We start from the raw sequence: 21701 nt of genomic DNA on the forward strand, positions 1-21701 counted from the left end.
TTAAAACTGGCAAAATCTATAGTCATTTGTTGTTTGGAGAGAAGAGAGAAACAGGAATAGGAAGGATCAGAAGATGTTACCATGGAGGTATTATCACAGCAGGAAAGCCAGCTGGCGCCTTTGCTCACATCAGCATAGGCAGGGACAGGACCATCTGGCAAACAGTCTTCAACCACGCCCTGAGGTCCTGCTATGTCAGCACCTTAACGCATCTCCTCCATTTTGCTCGACTGCAGCCCACCAGGCTCCTCTGTCCATGGGATTTTCCAGGCAAGAGTACTGGAGTGGGGTGCCATCGCCTTCTCCCTCACACCCAAAGGACTTTCCTAAACTCAGCCATGCAAGGTTAATAATTGCATGAGGTTAATAAACTCGGCCATGCTGCCCCCTACACATAACCAGCGCCAGCCATGTGCCTTCTGATAATGCTGAAGGCAACTGTTTCTCTACGAAACACCTTAAAATAATTTTTTAATTATTACAAAAAGGAAGCCAGCCAACACATACAGCCACCACTTCCCCTAGATAATACTAATCAGCAAATATAAGAGTCTGATAGATTTTCACCAAGGGAGACAATTTTAATACTAGTTTACATGTATTGTTTTACTGTGTGATAAGCACTGTTTCAAGATCTTGATACAAATTAAGTCATTCTACCTTCATAAAAACTATGAGGTAGAAGTGATCATCACTGTTTCACAAACAACAGACTGGGGCACAGGATGGTTGGATAACTTGTCAGAGATCCTACAGCAAGTAACTTTTACAGCTAGGATCTAGACTCTGCATTATGTTGCTGGTGAAAATCTGGGTTAACAAAAATGTTTAATTATTATAGCAGACAGATGTAGCAAAATGATGGGGAAAAAAGAGACTGAAATCAATTTTCATTCTGGTATCCCTCATCCTAGGAATCATTTGTATTTGTTTGTTGTTTTGAAATGATGTCTAACACAGGCAATCATGGGACACTTTCCATGTCCCCTCTCTGCAGTTAGGGGCAAATAGATCTAAAGTTAAGTTAGGGAGAGAAACAAATAGGAATGGAGAGTGAAATAAATGCCATTCAGCATGGTAAACCTAGCTCAATTTTCATGATAAGATTTATCAAAATGGTTCTCATTCAGCATGATTAAGGTACAAAAAAATACATGGAAAAATTTTAAAAAGTTTTATGACAGCATTTGAATTTGGACACATAAGGAAATATAAGACTTGCTCTATTGTGAAAAGACTCAATTGTTGAACTTTGGCTTGAGTGAGAACACTGGGGCATGTTCATCAAACAATACCTAACCTTTTCTCTCAAGAGAACTCATCTCACTTGGGTCCACCTTAGATGTGCCCAGGAGTGGTGGTATACCAGGGCTAACCAGCAGGGACCAGCCCCTGCCACACAGACATCTGTTGAAGGATTTTTAGGGAGTCGATGCTGCAACAGCTCTGAGAGAGTAAGATGGCCCTAGATGACTGGCCATTCCAAGAAATAGAGTATGCCAGAGGCAGACAGCACTTGGCGACCCCAGGGCTCACATTCTGGGGAACCGGAGGACTCATGACCTCATCATTCAGTAGATGACCCTCACCTTCTGCAGAGAAAGTAACACATTCCAGCATCCTGCTCAAAGGATATTTGTTCAAGATGACTAAACCATTCCACAAGACCTGCAATCTTCAAGAAACAGGCCAACTGAATCTCAAAACCATATTTAAAAACTAGTACACGGGTTGAACGAGTATACGAGCACAAATCTGGTTGTGCTGCCGCACAATCTATTACCTGCCCTGGAGGCTATCACTAGTCTTTTATAAGGGATCTCCAATTCTTAAAAATAGCAATAGAGGTATAATAACATGAGTGTAAAGCAGGCAGAAGAGCTATCCTAGTTCCCCATCTACAGCTGGGCCTTCGTATCCACAGGATCCTTCTCTACAGATTCAACCAACTGAGGATTGAAAATATACACTTAATTCTAGAAAGTTCCAAAAAGCAATACTGGAATTTGCCACAGGCTGGCAACTATTTGCGTAGCTTTTAGGTATTACACATTGTATTAGGTATTATAAGTAACCTAGAGATGACTTGAAGAATATGAGGACGTGCATACGTCACACACAAATACGAAGCCATTTCATATAAGAGCCTTGAGCATTCACTGACTTTGGTATCCACGGGGGTCCTGAATCAAGTCTGTGCAGGTTCCCATTGCCACTACATGGTGTCAGAGAGGACAGTGAATATAATAACTCTGCTAGCCTAAACAAAAGCAAACAAAAACTGTTTGGACATGATGCAGAGTGCAAGTTTATGCTAGTCGTATGTGACTGTTAAACGCCTGCTCTTCCCACAAGAAGATAAGAGTAAGCAACGTAGTGACTGGTTTTTGTTGTTGTTGTTCATCTCTGTGTGTTCACCCTTCCCATCCCACAGTGCCTGGCACACTGTAGGTGCTATCTAGGTTTTCTTTTTTAAAACTGGCTGAAGAAACAACTTTTTTCCCCTCTATTTTTTTGACCACGCAGCATGAGGAATCTTAGTTCCCTGAGCAGGGATTGAACCTATGCCCCCTGCAGTGGAAATGTGGTGTCTTAATCACTGGACCACAAGGAAGTCCCAAAGAAGAGCTTTATTTACTTTTTTTTTTTTTTTAAAGATATGACCTTCCTCTTGTTCTGTGCCTAAACTCAGTTAACTTAGATTCTTGCAACTCTAAATGCAGAGGTTCAGCTGACTCCATTTATGGGTTTGAGGTTCATGCTTCAGCTTCCACAAGTACCAGGAGTGGGGAAGAGACACTAGATGTGGAGCCACTTAAAAACAGATCTCAAAATTTCCCATGAAACCCTTCAACCAGTTCAGGCAAAGCTAAAGGCTTCCTTGGGTCCATCTAGCGATCACTCACCCTACTGATCTCTGCTCAACCCAATTTTGCATCCTCCTCCAAGATAACATCTCTTCTCTCTAAAACACACTCACTTACCTGAACTGAACCCGAAGTGTGCTCTTATCATATGTGGTTGTCTGAGTTAGAAACCTTCACCCCACGCTGAAGGGGAAGGTTCACAGGGCCTCATCCTCACGGGCTGCATTCTAGATGCTTGGCCCTCGGGGAAAGGCCCAGCCCTGCACCGTGCTCTCTTAGGCTGGGGAGCGAAGCTCGTAACATCTCAGAGTTGGCAAGAATGGGAAGGTGCTGTGTGTTCAGGGGCCAACCTCTGGACACACAGCCTAGTGTAGCACTGCTACAACTAGGCAGGTAACCAATCCTTACTGGAGGTTTCAGCAGGAAAAAGAGGGATAATGGCAGCGGTTTGGGGGACCAGAACTTCCTAGGCCACAAGAGTAATGCCAGGTCTCTGGTTCAAAAACGGTTCATTCTTTAGCAATTCTTGCAGCCTTTCATTTTGCAATACACTGTCATTCTATAAAGTCAATCCAAGTATGAATGAACACAATGAGCATTATAGGATTCATTTACCAAAAAAAAAAAAAAAAGTCATAGTAAGAAAGCCAGAACAACCTACAGAGAGAGGATAAAAGCTTGAATTTTACATTTTGAAACATACTTGTTGGAAAAGGGTACTTTCCTTATTTTTCTTTTCATAAGATGATTTTAAAGTCATGGAAATATGCAAGACATAAAAATACAACATAACGAGATAAACAACCACATACTATACCTTAATTTCAGCAAATCATGTGCTGTCTGATAGGCTCTGGACCATTCTCTTTTTTTCCTCAATGCAAAGTTACTTAAGAGCTGGTTTTCACCTGGCTTTGTAGCAATTTTAACTTTTAATGAACCAACTCTTGTTAAGTTTTTCTTTACATTTACTCAACTCCATGCTTGAAAGCTATGATTCATTTGATAACTGGAAAGCATGGGATTTTATTCTAAGATCAAACTCAAAGAGAAGAATGATTCCAGTCTCATGGGCATACTGCTGCAGTCAAGCGTGATGCGTGAAGAGGCTGACATTCTGAACGTGGCTTCAAATCTCGGGAAGCATAAGGCTAGTGGAATACGATACTGCCGTGCTGTACTTAGTAACTCAGTCATGTCCGAGTCTTTGTGACCTCAATAGACTGCAGCCCACCAGGCTCCTCTGTCCACAGCAATTCTCCAGGCAAGAATACTGGAGTGGCTTGCCATGCCCTCCTCCAGGGGATCTTCCCAACCCAGGGATTGAAACCAGGTCTCCCACACTGCAGGCGGATTCTTTATCATCTGAGCCACCAGGGAAAACCAAGAATACTGGAGTGGGTAGCCTATCCCTTCTCAAGGGGATCTTCCACACCCAGGAATCAAACTGGGGTCTCCTGCATTGCAGGTGGATTTTTTACCAGCTGAGCTATCAAAGAAGCCCAATGGAATATGAAGTAATCAGTCAAAAAGGCTGAACTTCATTGCTGATTTTTTTATCAATGCCAAAAAAATTTGCAATCATACAACAAAATCATAAAGACAGAAAAGAGTAGTCTCTATTTTACATAAAATGTAAGTCATATTCAAAAAATAAAATGCCAGATGGCAACTGTGATAGATCAATGGCAGAACTTTTGAGAGACACGCCCCAGGTTGAGTGTTTACTGACCAGTAACTGTTCATAATCCTCAAATGTGCCCAAGTGGGAGAAGCATGGGTCACCCTCACAAGAGGAAGACAAGGTGGGTGAGTCTGACTACCTCCTCAGTGAAGTAGCTGGTTAGCAGCAGAATCTTCATAAATGACAAATTTTTGTGTCCTTACCTTTAATTATCCAGTAGTATTCATTTTCATCTCTGAAAGAAAGGCTATCTTAACAGTAGTTTGGAATTCCAGACTCTTTTACCCACACTAAGTGGGAGATAATGCAATGATGAAATGATGATACATATTTCATTGATAGACAATACAGAAATGCATATATTTCGTTTTCTTGAGAGGGAGGGTGCTTACGGAATTCTGGGAGCATCCAATTTGTATTCATAACTTCATGTGAGTAAAATTCACATTTAAATAGACTATAATCTCTTAAGCTCAGAGTACAGTGAGATAAGTATGAAATTTTTAAATTTACCCTGGAACTTAAAATCTTCTAAGACTCCATGAAATAGAAACCCACACAATGACAACTTAAGAGTTAGCTGACTTTCTTAAAAGGTGGCTTCTTGCTCACCTAGTTGATAATAACAAACACAAGAGAATCCTTTAGCAATAAAAGGAAGTCTTTTCCCTGCCCCAGGCAAAGCTTTCCAGCCAAGCGCCTGTTTCTTTCGAATTCTAGGTTGACTACTACAGAACTGAAAGCCTCACCTGGAACTTCAGGAGAGAACCTTGCTGAGTGTCGGGATACAAAAAGTTTCAGTTCTTGATCCAGATTGCATTCAATCAGGTTTGTGTCCCATGATCGGATTCCTAAGGAAGGAAAGGAAGACAGATGACAGACCACCGGTTAGTCATTTCACTGTGGTTTGGAAAACATCACTGTAGCATTTCTCAGGCTTGCAGGAAGGGAGTGGAGACTCTTTTGCTGAAGAGCTTGGTGACCAGCAGTGGATGCCCACAAAATGGGAGGGCGGGGGAGGTCTCTCCACCAGGCCACAGGGGAAGGATAACTAGCAGTGTGGACTGAACTTCTGCCCCTCGTAACATGTAAATGCAGCTCTTCTGGAAGAGTAAAAGAAAACAGCTATTAGGGAAATGACAGGCTTTATTCCTGAGAGGGAGCAGAAAGGACAGGAAGATGGTGAGCTCCGTAGCAGTTAGGGGGCTACTAGACAATTGCTGGCTTTCCCATGGTCCACTTGTACGTGGCTAGAAAACGGAGAATGAGGGTGGGAAGTAGATATGGGGGCTGGCATTCAAGTCCACGTGTCTGTTTTTAAAGGTTTTCGCAGCGTGCATGTGCATTTTGTATGCGTATCTGGTTATTCTTCTTTACTCCTCCCATTTTTGACCTTGATTTCTCAGCCCCTGGATATCAATCAAACTGTGTGTGATCTTTGCTAAGAAGGCGGATCTGGCCTATCTGTCCTCCCAGGCGTTTACCTGACTAGCTTGGCAGACAGCTCTTTCATTCACAATTGTTAGTTGTCCCGCATTTTCTTATCCAGAGGCAAAGAGATGTGGCAACTTTTTATACTTTATAAACTTCTACAGAGTTGGGGGCCGTGAACTATCTATTCCCATAAAAGTTCACAAGGCTGGAAGCTGGGGTGAGGGGTGCTGATGCCCTACCTCCCTCCTCTCTCCTGACCTTCCAAAAGAGGGGGCTAGAGGGGAACCCAGAGAACAGCAGAGAAGGGAGGGCCAGGCAAAACTGAGGAATCACAGGACTCTGGAGTGTATTTTTATATCTTCCCAAATAGATGGCTCGTGGGAGAACCATTATGTAGACAGTATCCTTGACTCTACCCCTGCATGGAGCATCCTCAATCGCCAGAAACAAACCTCTGGAAGGGCAATCATTTATTCTCTATCTACTAAAGGCAGGAACTTGAACATGTAGGTGTATCACATAGGTGAACTATCTCTAAATAAACACTTGATCATTTAATCATTTTTGCTGGTCATTAGTCATGCATACAGACTTGGGAGTATAAATGGCAGTATTTTACTTAAACATACCTCTTAAATCCTTAAAGTATATCTGCATTTACCCCTATTTAAATCTTGTTCAGTTTTCCTATTCTGCAAAGAATCAATGTATATACACAAACTACAAAGATTCTGTAAACTGAGTTGACTACACATCTAAAATATCTTCAGATGATGCACCAAACACCTTTCTGAATTATGAGAAATATTTTCAAGCAGATGTGCATCCACTAAATAGAGGTAGATATTTCTCATACAATCCATGGGAAGGATTCAGGTGTGCAAGAGTTAACATTGCTAAAGAGAGGCTAAATTATAAGGGAGAATTTTATGGGTCTCCCTGGAAACATTAACAGCCTCAGTTTGCATTTGTGCTAATGGAACACTTAGATTTTAACAAGAAAGGCATATGGTGATTTTGTGAATCTTTTTCATGCAGAATTGATAAAGAGGTTTCCTTTTTGTTCCACAGAAAGCTTGACAGGTGAAGAGGTCTGAATTCATTAAAATATTTGACTTCCACATGTATATTCTATATATTCAGCTAGCGTGGAAAATCATCAAGCCCTGTCTGAACTGCTTAATTGGAAATTGGTGACTGGATTATCTATGCTCCAGGTCTGAGCTCCACTTTGTCTTCTGGCTTGTCAAGTAGGGTCAATAAGTTAATAAGGAGACATACGTATTTAAATTAAATTCACATGATTTTTCTGCCTTTGTTCTAAGTAATGTCTAAATTGCTACATTATTTGAATGGCTTCATCTAGGGCTATACATAGACTTGTTCTAGATTGTTGTTTGCCATTGTTCCCTTGGCTTCAATTAACTTGTCATGACACAGGCAATTAAACGTTTGCTTTTTCTTTCATAAACTTCTGCTTCTATGATTTGCAATTTAAAAGTGGAAAAAGTATGAAACAGTAGAAAAACCATTCAGTAATTTTTAAGTTCCATTAGCAAACAACTGATAAAATGATTATTTCTCTTTTTTATACTCCCAGTGAAATTAAAAATTCAGGTTCTCTTTTTCAAGGGAGCAATTTTCAGCCAAATTACATCTTAAGGATGCATAATCACTACTACCACTTATAAAATAAAGGTTACAATGGATTTACTGGTTATTTTAGTTGAAAAGGAAAATTTTGGAACCAGGCCACTTTCTATACCAATTTTAGAAAGAAAATACTGTGTAATTACTTTGTACCTTCTACTGGATAATGTTAGTAAAGGGAAATAGTACCTCTCAATGAAAGCTGTTACAGCATTCCGTTGGTTTATATATCTCCCCTTTGTGCCTAAGAGGAAACCAGCAGCGGACCCTCTAAAGCTCATAGGACCAAAATAAAGTCTTCTTCGGCCCTTCTCACATTGACCCCTCCCTGAGTTCATGACTGGAGGGGACAGTGGGGTGCTGGTAAAGAGATTCCGAACAGGCCTTCAGAAGGAGCTCTTCCTGGGCTCTGATGGGAAGTAGACAAGCCATGGAATTTTCTGGCCCTTTTTTGACTATCTCCCCAAACGACGCCAGGTCAAGTTCTGCCCTGGGCCTTTGCTTCTCCAGCAAATCTCTGTCATGACTATGCCCTTACTGGCTTTCTCAGATGGGGGCAAAATAACTCCACCAGTTGGAGGAAATCAACCTGCACTTCCGTCTTTGCCCAGCCATCCCCCACATCATGAGGTATGAGGGAATCTTAGCTCCCCCACCAGGGATAGAACCTGTTACCCCCTGCATTGGAAGCATGGACTCTTAACCACTGGACCACTAGCAAGTCCTTACCTCTACTTTTTGAACTGGGCCCAGAGAGCACCTGCCACCCGTGGGCAGTTGGCCTATGGCGAGGCACCCTGAGAACTCCCCTGCATGAGCCGGGGCTGGAAGCTAGTACCATCTCTCTAGCCTGATGACCAGCGGGGAACAAAGGACCTTTCCATCTCAGTTCTGATTCCAGGGGGAGCAGTGCACAAAGGGAAGGCTAAGTGCACGTGAAGTTGACGGATGAAAGAAAGAGGGAAAAAAGGTGTGTGTGGCAGGCAGGTAGGGGGCAGGAAGCCCAGGACAAGTCAGGGTGAACCATAAGGAAGAGCCATGTCCTTTTACTTTATACAGGTTAGACTTCACCAAGTTTACTGCTGATGCCAGCATTTTATAGGATTATTTAATAAAAGCAACATTTGTTTTAAAAGCCTCTCATTTAAAGGCTAAAATCTATATCCTGAAAGAAACAACAGATAGAAAGCATGAGGAAACAGCCGTGCATTGCATGTTGAAATGGTACCCAGGTTCCATCTGTTACTGGGACCCATGACAAGTTGATTTTTTTCCATGAGCTTTAGTTGCTCCCTCTCAGAAATAGACTTTTGACTATTTTTTTTCCCAACTTCCTAAATTATTTAACTACAACCATAAAATTCTATTTGTAAAACTATATTAAATAGTGATCTGAAGTCAGATTAGACTCATAAAGAAATAATTAAAACAAAGGAAATGCTAAATTCAATCAGGTTTTCTTTTTGAGAGAAAAATTTTCCTATTTTTTTCCCCTTGACCTAACCTTCAATTTGCTTATCCCCCTTTGTTTTAAGCCAACAAGTTGATGTTCATAATTTATGTGTTCTATGTAATGCAGGCAAGGGAGGCCCATCCTACACAGAGTTCATCATTTCAAAGCATTGATGATAAACAACTTAGGTCTTGGCTGGCATCTTACATTAGAAACAAGCAAAAGAAATGATTTATACTAAGTTATTTATTGATGGTAAAAGTTGGAACTTATTTAAAAGGTACACCTTTACAGAAGATTAACAATGACTCATCAATTTAACGACCTTAAGTTTGGGGCCTGGCTTATATTTGGATCATAGAACTCTTTGAGTAGATAATACCAATTAAGCAGCGCAAGCAGAAATCCATCTGCCTTTTGATTTTGAAACGTATGAAGATGGATGGATATAGTAAATATATCATTCCCCAACATTTCTTTTCATTCCCATCACCCCGTTGTTTTCCTGTTAAAACAAAATGGAAACAAAGCCCTAACTCTTTCCTGGGTTCTTAATTCTCTTAACCAATGTAGACTGAAAGTATTCAATAAATGACAATGTAATTAGCAAAACTTACATCTAAAAATCCAGGGCAGTAGATGTTACACACATCTATCTTTCTGATGAACAAATCCTGCTGATTCCCAATGTTAACCAGAGGAAAGTTACACTCTAACAGCAAGTGAAACCAAACTGACACTTAGTGTTTTTTACATGTTTTAGTTTAAAAAATAAAATAAAACGAAGCAATGAAAACTTTTCACAAGGCTCTAGAATTCGTTTTGCAAAACATGAGTGTATGTAGTCTACATCCCAAAATAAACTGGAGGAGGGGAGACTCTGCTAAAAACGGGGATGACCGTTGAGTCTATGTTGGAGACTAATTAGGAAGGGGGCAAAGGAGGTGCCAAGGAGTGACAATGGTTTGGCATGGAGTCCTGCATAACTAACTAAATAAAGCTAGACCAGTCTGAGCAAAGACTGTTGTTTCAGACTTAAGAAATGACCAGACCCTACATTATGCATTTTGAATGAAGCTGAAGAAACGAATGATGGTCTTCTGTCCTTGTGTAACCAAGCAGGACCTTATGGGACATTCCTGGGACAGACCCCTCCCCTATACCCTCTGCTTTAGTTCCTCTCTGAAATACCTAGATATTAGTATCTGAAGTATATTTCCTGAGTTATTTTTCAGATGCTAAAATCACCATCAAATGGAAGAAATTAACTACTTGATGACCATCCGCACATAGTCCTCATTAACATAGTCTTGTGCTGTGCCTAGTCACTCAGTCATGTCCAACTCTTTGCAACCCCATGGACTGTACCCACCAGGCTCCTCTGTCCATGGGGATTTTCCAGGCAAGAATACTGGAATGTGTTGTCATGCCCTTCTTCAAGGGATCTCAACCCAGGGATCAAACCGAGCTCTCCGGCATTGTAGGCAGATTCTTTACCATCTGAGCCAGCAAGGAAGCCCAGCGTAGTCTTGTTACCTCATCATCAATCTAATTCTCAATTAGAGAATGGTGCATGAGCTGATCACACACTCTGGGACACCCTCCCTTACACTGCCTTTAAAAATGCTTTGCTGAAACCCTTGGGGGATTTTGGGGGTCTTAAGCACGAGCTCCCCGTTCTCCTTACATCAGCATCTTACAATAATGCTGCACTTTCCTTCACCACAACCTGGGGTCAGTAAATTGGCTTTACTGCATGCAGGTGAGCTGCCTCAGTTTGATTCAGTAACACTAGGTTTCAAGAAGCATGTACTCAGCCTCCATGGTGGGCTGATTCAGGCCTATTGATGTACTTGCATTTCCGCCATCTTCCTACAGATTTATTTTCTAGGTTTCCCGTAGAGCCTTAAATCATCAAATGGCAAAAATCCAAGTCGCTAGGGTCTCCAGACTCAGAGAGCCTCATCCGGATGAGAGGGGAGACAAACAAGAGGGGCAGAAGATGAACCGCTTTCCCTGCGGAAAGGCTGCGGCACACAACCAGGGCCGAGCCCCCGGAGCATCTCCATCTTGCTTCACACAACTGGTCCCATGGGCACCAGCCACCGCAGCCATGGTATCAGAGTGACCTCTGGAGGAGGAGGCCCTACTGGAACCTGAGAGCTGAGGAAGCATCATATCAGGCCAGAGCAACAGCCAGCCTGCCCTGTTGCTAAGTCATCTCTGACTGTCAGAAAAGCTACAGGAGCAGTATTTCCCCTTAGCACTGGAAGGCCCTGTGGTTTGAGCTGCATCCAAGACCCCAGGACCCAAGAGAGTTGATCTCCAGAGGAAAAGCAGCATCTGTTACTGTGCCTTAGGAAATGGCTTTGCTCATTCACTTGGTTGATTCTTAATGGGATCAATACTGCTATTTCAGAGTTCCCCGCAAAAAGCTGACCAAATCAGGGCACTAAAAAATCAGGAAGGCATGCTGACTGAAAAGGACACCTGAGAGGGTTTCTGGGGGTCCCAGGAATGTCCGTTTCTTGATCGGGATCAGGTATGTCTTTTTGTGAAAATTCACCAAGCTCCTCGTTTATGATTTGAGCCTTTCCTCACTACATAATACATCAATAAATTTTAAAAAAGAAAAGGGGCAAGAAGACAAAATTGAACTCGATCACTAAGTTCCAGTAGCGTGAAAAATAGTCGAGACCACGTCACAGTGACCGATAACTTGGGTGAATCTAGTTTATCCTCAAACAGAAGCAGCTTCAATAAACCCCCTGAGAAATAGGGCACTAAAAGGGTGATCAGCAGAGTAACAATGCAGGAAGATAATTACATGGAAGGTGATTGCTGAGCCACCTCCCTGCATGGGGTACTGCCCACAAGTGGATGACTACTGCCTTTGTATAAAGGCGAGCTCTAGAAATTGCTCTTTGATCTTCCTGTGATGTTCGCCTGGCCTGCACTAACATCATGACGGGGCCAAAAACCAGTGATGCTGCAGAGCCGGCATTCTGTCACTTATGAGTGGTGTGACCTTGAGCTGGTCTCCCTATCCTTCCTGCCTCTCTGGGCCCCCGTCTCCAAAATGGGGATGAGGGTCCCTCTCCTCACACCAGATCGGGTGCTTATGCACCTTTTATACATAGAAACACACCTGCTTTATTATTACTTCCCAGCAAAAGTGCTGACAAATAATATTTTTTTTAAAAATCCAAAGTCATAGATTCATACAGCAGCCACACCCAAAGTCAGTACGTGTGAAATTTTCCAAGGAGAAAATGTGCAAATAAACTAAATTAGTACTGATCAAATTCAAAGGACTATAGTTTGACAAATGAAGGGTTATTAGATGCTCAAATGAGGCATTTCACTATTGACCTAGCCTATTCTTCCATTTTTTTTTTCCGAATAAAATAACAAGTCTGCTTTCTGCTCACATTTTTTTCTTTCTTTTTTTAAGCCAAAAAGTAACACCAGTGCTTTAAAGTTAAACAAAAGAACCAGGTCTGCAACTCGAGTCTCCACCCTGCAGCCTTTTGTTCTGGGCACAGGCGACCGTTTCCAAATGCAGAGGCAGACCACTAGAGTTTAATTTTTTTTTCATCTAAAACAAGGTTTTCTCGCGTCTTTCATGGGGAGTGGAGGGCGGGCGTGGGGAACGAGGGCTGCGTGAACGCCCTTTGTCCGCCTCGGGCTGCCGTAGAGACCGCAGTGCGGACTGCACCACGCCCACCAGCCGGTGTCTCGGGGCAGACGCGCTTCAGCACCACCCCGAGAGAATAGAGCGCGGGCTGGGGTTGTGGAGGGACCGGCGACCTCGGTCAGGGAGAAGGGGAGGTCTGCGATGCCGGGGGGAAAGGGAAAGGCAGAGGACAGAGCTGCCCACCCGGGGACTTCGAGCGCAACAAAGCCGGGTTGAGGCAGACGAGGGGGCGCACAGCACCCCCAAACCCCGGCGGAACGCACGCCCGGCCGGCCGCGCCCAGTGGGGGCGCCGCAGTGTGGGGGGCAGGTGCATCGGGCGGGGGCACTGCGGCAGCCCGGGTGGGGCTGCGGGGCGGGTCGGTCCGCGCGCCCGAGTCTGCGCCCGCTGGACCCTTACGGCCCCGCCCAGGGTTTCCCAGCGAACCGCTATTCGGCCTCCGCAGAGCGCGCTCCTACTGCCCGCACCGGGCCAGGCGCCGGCCCTACCCACCACCCCACCCCCAAGCCATCACTCCGGAGGCAAAGACTTTTAAAAGGAGAAGCCCCACCCCGCAACTTGGGGGTCCCATTGTCCTTGCTGAAAGCTGCAACCGAGGCCCCAGGGGCAGTAGAGAGGCAGGCGCCGTCTGGGAACGAGGCGCAGGCGGTTCTCCATCTCTGCGTCCCGGGGGGCGAGGGGAGGGGGGGGCGGGCGTGGCCCTAGGACTAGCCTAGTCATTCCGAGGGAAGAAAAGATGGAGCGGTTTTAAGCCAGCAAAGGCACTTCTCGGGGCTGAGGTGGTTGTGGCTAGAGGGATTCCCACGCGCGCCCTGACACATGGTACTTCAGCCTCGGGTCTGCTGACGATGGGCAATCCCAGCATTTTGCCGGGGGTGGGGGGCGATGAAAGAGGTAATTGCAACGTCCCCCGCCCACACACACACCTTTGGTGTCCTGCGGTTGCGGCTTTACTGCAGCCTCTGCCCCTTTGACACCTGCATCTCATTTAGCGGGAGAGGCGGTAGCCAGCTGGAATCTGTAGACCCAGCCTGGTGACGGATCCCTCAAGGTTAGGAGACTCTCCCACTGGGTCGCAAATCTAATAATTTGCATTATTCTCCGAAATGAACCCAGGGGGGGAAGAAAAGGAATCTGGACAGAGTGCGGGAAGTGGCGGGGAAAGGCGTGGGTGCGGGGCGTGCCGGAGGAGAAAGGTGGCCGCCGTGCCCTGGGTGGGGTCGCGTTTGCGCGTCTCCTCGAACGCGTCCCCTGGGGGCGCAGGGCCTCTTACCAAGCTCGATGTTGCCGATGGCGCGTCGCAGGTGCTCCTCGGTCACAATCTCGCCGACGACCACCAGCAGGTAGAATTTGCTGTCGAGGAAGCGATGCGACAGGCTGGGCGAGGTGGTCGCCGCTGGGTTGGCAATGCTGCCGGACGGCTCAGGCTCGGCGGCTTCCACCACCACGGTCGCCATCCTGCCGGCCCGTTAAGCCTCGGCGAAGTGCCCGGCTCCAGCCGCTCCGCTCGTCTGCGGCAGGAGAAAGGATTATATCCGAAGGTGCTGTCTCCGCTCCGCCCCCTGCGTCTCCCCTCCTCCTGGCGCTGTGCGCCGCCTCCCCCTCCGCCCTCTCCGAGAGCGCGAGGCGGAGAGGAGCCAGGAGAGAGAGAGGGAGGGGAGGCGGCGCCTCTTTTACATGGAAACTAGGCAGGGCGCCGGGGAGGAGGAGGAAGAGGAGGAGGGAAGGACCACCCGGCACATCCTCGCGGGGTGGCTGCCTCCGCTCTTCCAACCGTTGGCCCAGGGCTGATGTCATCTGCAGCAAATCATCTCGCCCGCGGCCCGGAAGCTGGAGGGCCGAGGTGTGCGGACAATGGTCAGGGCAGGGCCGCGAGTCAAGGGGCTGGAGGACTCGACGAGGGGAAAACACTCCCAACCTACACCCCCACGCACGGCCACTGCCGGCTCCAAACCCTCACCCCGCCTGTGCAGGAGAAGTGGATGGGTTTCCATTTTCAGAGTCGGGATATTTACCTTGTTCTAGGTGCACAGGCCAGGCCTCTACCTTGGGTGCCGTCTGCGATGAAGCCAGGTCTTCAGGGTCTGTGTTAGCACAGCTGACGTGGGGCTGAGGGTACCCCGCCCAGGAAGATGGAACCTGTCTTTTCTCTGATGTTGTGGATTTCGGAAGACATATTTACCAGTATTCACCACCTACACATGAAGAATACACCAAAAATGCAAAACCTCAGCTTACCATTGTTCAGGCTTTGGAACTTCTGCAAGACCCACTGATGAAAAAGTACTGGCTTTGTAGTGCTCATGGGAAATGAGAAGAATACAGATCTATTATTCCAGATACAGATTTCTGGTCTTAATAATATGCTGAACAGATAGTATCAGGCATAACAATAAAGAGAAGATACTGTCTCTATCTAGCAGGATTATAGTGACTATAGTGTACTTTTCAGTTCCTTGGGGAACACACAAGCAAAATTATTTCATGCAACAGTGACGTCTTTTAAAATACATGTAGCATTGGGGATTTTATTGCCTTTGTCTATGTTTAGAAGAACTCATAAAAACGTTTAAAGGCAACCCATCTACAACCATTTCTCACAAACATATTGAATATAATGAATATAACTTATGTCCCAGGAAGGGAGTGGTGGTGGTGAAGAAGGAACAAAATGGTCAAACATGGTACTATCATAAAAGCCTGGAGAACTAGAGGCTTAGGAAAGAGGAATGAATGGAAACTAGAGCAGCCAATATAGTTTTAATACTAGACTGCATATAAATAAAAAAAAAATCACCTGGATATACTAAGATTTCCAAAAAGCCTATTGTCTTAGCTGCTAACCACCCCGACTTATTGGTAATGTATGCTTTGCTCTTATCTCTTTCCTGAAACCCTGACATGGTTTTGGCCCCATCATATATGCCAGACTGATCAATGGGGACTAAAGTTACTGGTGAGCTGCTTTCACCAGTGATCAGTGACAATGAGTTTTCAAGTAAGATGGTAACAGAGAAAGTATTCAATTTCTGTTAGGTGAGGCCAACACCAAGGCCATAATAGGGGGAGGAGATGTAGTAAGGAGCAGTGTTTTCCGATTTCCGCCATTGAAATCAGTGTCAGCTAGTGATGGCTTTCCATTTCTCTGAACCATCTTTATTTTTCTTTATGTAACAGTTTTCATGAGCTCCATTTCTTTTCTTAAATTTATTTTAAATGAAATTACTGCTCTACAGGTGGAAACACTAATTACTATAAATAGAAGTTATCCCTAAAATAAACATAATGAAAATAAGTACCATGACACAAATTCCTGCTATACACTATTGTTATTTGCTCAAGACTCTGACCCTGAGGTATACCCTAAGTTAAAAACAGAAAGTGTTAGAAAGGTATTGAAGACATTACTAGCACCTGAATTGTTTCCATTGTCATAACAGAAGATTGGATGAAAACATCAGAAGAGCTTTCCTACTGTGTGAATTAGTGCAATTACATACTATGACAATGAACCACTTAAGTCATTACCCACACTTTGAAAAAGAGACGAAATGGAAGAACACAGACTAGAGATGCTGACTACTACTGTCCAACTTTGTAACTTTGGGCAAGTGACTTATTCTTATCTTCAGTCTCTTCATCTATATACTGAGTAGAAGAATGCATTTTCAACAGTGTGAGTACCTCTGTAAAAGAAGAGTACATGATAAGAGTGTAAATGCCTAATACAGTGGCTGGAAGATAGTAAGCACTCAAGACATGATTGATGACCTGTTTAGACCAAGTTTCTTGGATAATAGAGTGAAAGCATCTTACAAAATGTGTAGGTGACATCACGTTGGGCGCAACTACCAACACCTCTGAAACAAGAACTGAATGTTGACACTACAAACTAGAAAAGTAGTTGCTCCCATCCCTATCTCAAGAGAAAAAAGGTAACAGTTGTAAGGAGCAAGGGGAAAACTAACATATAAGAGTGCCGGTATTTACCTGCTGCCACTTGACATTACCTGGGTATCCCAAAGGCCCCTCAGGCTCAACATGCTCCAAACCCGAATCATCTTCGACCTCCAAACCTGGTCCCCTCTCACTTTCCCTATTTCATCAAACATTATCACCACCTATCCTACAGTCAAACCAGAAACCCCACCGGCATCTCGGACACCTCGCAAACTTTAGCCCCATATACAATTTGGCATGGAGTCTGGTCAATTTTACCTCCTAAGTATCTCTTCAATCCTTCTACTTCTTTCGACTATACCCAACCTAGTCCAAGCTACCACCTTCATGAGAGGTAGTAGGGTATAGGTTAGAAATTGGGTTCTGTATCACACTGCCTGCTTTCAAGTCCCAGCACCAAAGTTTGCTAGCTGTGTGACCTTGGGCAAGATGCTTAACCAGTCTGTGCCTTAATTTCGTCATTCACATCATAGAGATGAGTGCTCACCTCCCAGACAGGGGAACAGCTTAAATATGCAAAGTGCTTAAAATAGGACCATGCATATAATAAGTACTCAGTAAGGGTTAGCTGTTCCTTCTGTTACTATTTAACATGTTACTGTGGAAATTTTCAAACATGTATAAAAGCAGAGAGAATAGTATAAGAAACCTCTATGTACCCATCATTCTAATCAGATGATTTTTACAGTTTGTTTAAATCAAGATCCAAATGAGATCTATATGTTTTGATTGACTGGATATGTCTTAAATCTCTTAATCTATGTGTTCCTATTCTTTTTTTCCTTTAAAATTTCTTATTGAATTATAGAAACATTTTTTCCACAGAATTTCACAGTCCGATTTTTGCTGATTGACTCTGTTGTATTTAACATGTTCCTCCATCTCCTCAATTATCTGTATACTGATAGTTGAATGTAAATGCTTCATCAGTTTCAGGTTGTTTTTTTTTTTTTGCAATTATACCTCTTGGGTGATATTGTGTTCTTCCATCAGAAAGTACATAAAGACTGGCTGACCTTGTCCTGAGATCTTGGCAACCATTGATGATCATTACCTAGATCCTTAATTTCATTAAATGTCAGAAAACAATATTCTGATTTTATTATCCTTTCTTCATTTGACAGCTGGAAGACTTCTGTTAGGAGAAATATCACCCTGTCACTTGGTTAGCCTGAGGTACACTTATGGAGGAAGGAAAGGATAAACACATGATTCTTTCTCTTTATTTACTAATTTTGAAAATAACTCTTTCATCCATAACATCCTCCAATGGTGATTAATAACTTTTTGTATCATTAAGAATATAACTTGAAGTTATATTCATATTGATATTTTGATTCATGTTAATATTATTCATATTGATATTTTAACTTTTCCATCATTGGGCAGTGATATGATGAGATATTTCCAGCTCACCTTGAATATAGCTGGCCTCAGAACATAGAATTAGCCACTTCTCTAATGAGGAACTAAGGTTCCTTAAGAGGGAAATGGTACCTAGAGACCATAGTCCTAATAATAGGAGTTGCTTGTTGCTACTACCTTAGTCATTGCTTCTAGATATTTTCAGTGAACAGAAATAGAAAATAACATTTTTTTCAAGATCAAATATAAGTTCATACCAATATTGCCATTTCAGGAAGGACTAGAGATTTTGCTTAACCTCAATTTTACATCTGCAATTCCTTTGTCTTACACCAAAAATTTCAGTTCTCAAAGACACCAAAGGTGACAGAAGTAGACAAGCAGATAATTTCTCATTTCTGTATCTGGAAATACATACAAGTTATACTCACAGTAATGCCGGGTCAAAATGGAACATTTTTCCCAACAATGATTACTAAAGGCAATTCAAGTTTTTTGCAATTACTTTTTTCTTAGAATGTATCATACTAGAGAACCAAAATTCCCAGTTGCCAAAAACACAGAAATGTTTTTTGTTGTTGTTGTTTTATTTTATAATTTGTAGATCACACTCTCAGAATGACAATAAAAATCTCCTAATATCAATGGGATTACTGAAAGCAATTTAGGATTTTTTTTTTTTTTTGCAATTTTCTTGTTATTAGATATATGCCACAGGGATACAGTTTTAAAGTCACTTGAATTAATTCCTTTTAATATATTATGCCACTAAATACATAGATAAGTTCCATTGTTAAATTTTGTTTTCAGCTTTTATGAACTGATTTAAAATTTTTTCTCTTATTATAAGAGAGATGGACCATCTTTTCACATGTTTAAGGGTCTTCTGCATTTCATTGTCTATGAACTGTCTCCTTATACCCTTTGCCAATTTTTCTATTGTATGGTTCGTGTTTTTCTTATTGATTTGTGTGTATTCTTTTGCACATTAAGGAACTTTGCTTTTTTCTATAATATGATTTATAAATATCTTTTTATCAGTTTGACACTTGTTTTTTGACTCTATGTATTAAAGCCCTTGGCCGTGGAGAATATTTTTTATGTAGTTAAATTTAACTATTTTTTTCATTTATACTTTATGAGTCCTATGTTATATTTAGAATGGCCTTTGCTCTGAGATTATATAAGAAAAATTCTCCCAGGGATTTTCTAGAACTCTAAGACTTTATTCTTAATTATTTGGATTTATCCAGATAAAGACTGGGAGGTATATATCCACTTATTTTTCCTCAACGCCACAGCATTTTACTGAGAGAAGATTTTGCAGAATTTTATAATGACTTGGTAACCTCTCTTTCTTCCCAATAGATTCTGAGTATGTAACAGCAGAAAGTTTGATTTCACGCTTTTATTCCCTCATCTACCCTGACCTTTAACCCACTTCAACCTCAGCCCCAAGTTTTACCTAGCTACTGTATGACAAGTAAACAGTTCTTACTTATGCATTTCTTGATGGCTGGAGGTAGGATTCTGCCTGTGCTGAGGTAAGGCCTACCCAGGGAGTGGCTGAAAAGGAGGCTGGGAAGTTCTCGTCTGGTGCCTTTTCATTAAGCTCAGGCTCTTACCAATTACAAGCGCCAAGTGAGTCATACCAACACACGCAGAGGATGGCATCCTGAGGGGAACAGAATTATAGTGGAAATAGCCAAGGCTGCCTGGAGACAGAGCTCCTCAGCTGGCACTGCAGAAAAACCACCGGGCTCATAGCAAACAGCAAAGCATTAAGAAGCCGGCTTGCGCAGGTGGGAAGCTGCAGACAGACATAAATGCATACTCCCTTCCTGGGCCACAGGCAGAGACCCCTCCTCAGAGACAACTGTCGTCTCTACAGCTGGACCCAAGCAGCTTACGGTCAGGGAAGCCATGCCTCCCTGGCAGAGGTGCTCTGGGGTACGGGTGAGCGGTGCTGTCTGCGGACTGTGGGGGAAACCTCCAGACGGCCCCAGGCCCACGAGAAGTGGCTCACGTGTCCTCTGCTGAACACCATCAGCTACAGCTGAGCACCCACAATCTGCCGCAGTGTTCTAGGCCCTAGGAGGGCACAGGGTTGGCTCCTGACTCAGGTCAGTCAGGAAAGGAACAAATGAACACTCCGACGTGGTGAAAGGAAGCAGAAAGGAATGCTGTTGCTCTCTGTGTATTAGCTTAAGGCTACAGAATAAAGGAGAGAGTTAACCGTAGCATCCACTACCCTCCAAGCAGTCTCCTGTACAAAACGCATGCCCCCTTTCAGCATATGCGATAGGGTCACAGACTAAGAAGGTCCAGGTTGCTCAAAGGAACGTGAAGGGAGAAGAAGGCATCCAGATGGGAGGACTAGGAAAACTCAGAAGGAGGTGGCAGGAGGCCTCCAGAAGACTGTGAATGTGCTCAGCCTTGGGAGCTGGGAGGCCCTGAAGGCCACTTAGGAACAAAGCAGGTGGGGTGGGGGCAGTCGGCAGAATAATGCCCCCCACCACCAAAACATTCACATCTTAATTCCCAGAACGGGTGACTATATTACTTTTCCTGGCAAAAAAGACTTTGCAGATGGTGATTACGTTCAGAATTTTGAGATGGGGAGATGATCCTGAATTATCTGGGTGTGTAAATGCTCAGTCATGTCTGACTCTTTGTGACTCCATGCACTGTAGCCCACCAGGCTCCTCTGTCCATGGAATTTTCCAGGCAAAAATATTGGAGCCATTTCCTTCTCCAGGGGATCTTCCCAACCCAGGGGTTGAACCTGGTTCTCTTGCGTCTCCTGCATTGGCAGAAGCATTCTTTACTGCTAGCGCCGCCTGGGAAGCCCAAGTGGGCCCAGTATAATCACAAAGGTCTTTATAAGAGGGAGACAGGAGTGTCTGAGTTAGAGAAGAAGATGTAATGATGGAAGAGAGATGTGATGAGGTGAGAGAGCAAGTGAGAGAGACAGTTTGAGACGTGAAGGTCTCTGCTAGTTTTGAAGATGGAGGAAGAGGACCACAAGCCAAGGAACATGGTAGCCTCTAGAAGCTGGAAAAGGCAAGGAAGTAGATTCTCCTCTTTGAGTCTCCAGAAGGAACGAACCTCTGCTTGACACCTTGATGTTAGGGCTTCTGACCCCTAAAGCTGTAAAATAATACGTGTGTGTTGTTTCAAGCCACTAAACTGGTGGTAATTGGTTAGCACAAGTAACACTGTGGGAACCTAACTCCTGGTGCCACGCCTGTCTGGAAGCTCCCATGGAGTCTGGCATCCTGCATGGTGGTGCCCCAGTCCTGCCCACGCTGTGGGCTGGCTCGTGGGGAGAACGGGGCTGCTTATGAAACTGTCTGACCCAGTATCACGATGTCTTCGTGCTTCTCAGAGAGTACAGTCAGGGTACATGGTGTTCACCCTCTAAAAGGTTGGAGCTGGACAAGAACACCTGAAAACCACTGGGATGTAAAATAGCAATACAACCAAAATTGCCCTTTGGAAAACCATGGGCCATCTCTCTCAAATCCCCAGTCAGCAAGTATCCAATTTCCCAATAGATGGTATTCAAGTTTTGCCATTTCTGAAAGGAGT

General features: G+C 43.8%; 2 protein-coding genes across 2 annotated transcripts in view; both read right to left on the reverse strand.

The window, feature by feature from the left end:
- MAP1B (microtubule associated protein 1B) overlaps positions 1-14702 on the reverse strand; it is a 93544-nt gene extending 78842 nt beyond the window's left edge. Inside the window, exons 1-2 of the mRNA XM_061393301.1 lie at positions 14059-14702; positions 5301-5402 (exon numbers count right to left, since the gene is read on the reverse strand). Coding sequence (XP_061249285.1) covers positions 5301-5402; positions 14059-14242 — 286 coding nt within the window. The 5' untranslated portion in view covers positions 14243-14702. The remainder of the gene's footprint in view (positions 1-5300; positions 5403-14058) is intronic.
- Positions 1-21701, reverse strand: part of PTCD2 (pentatricopeptide repeat domain 2) — a 302620-nt gene that overhangs the window by 225121 nt on the left and 55798 nt on the right. The gene's annotated exons all lie outside the window — the stretch shown is intronic.

This window comes from Bos javanicus, chromosome 20, assembly GCF_032452875.1.
Source record: "Bos javanicus breed banteng chromosome 20, ARS-OSU_banteng_1.0, whole genome shotgun sequence".
Classification (NCBI taxonomy): Eukaryota; Metazoa; Chordata; class Mammalia; order Artiodactyla; family Bovidae; genus Bos; species Bos javanicus.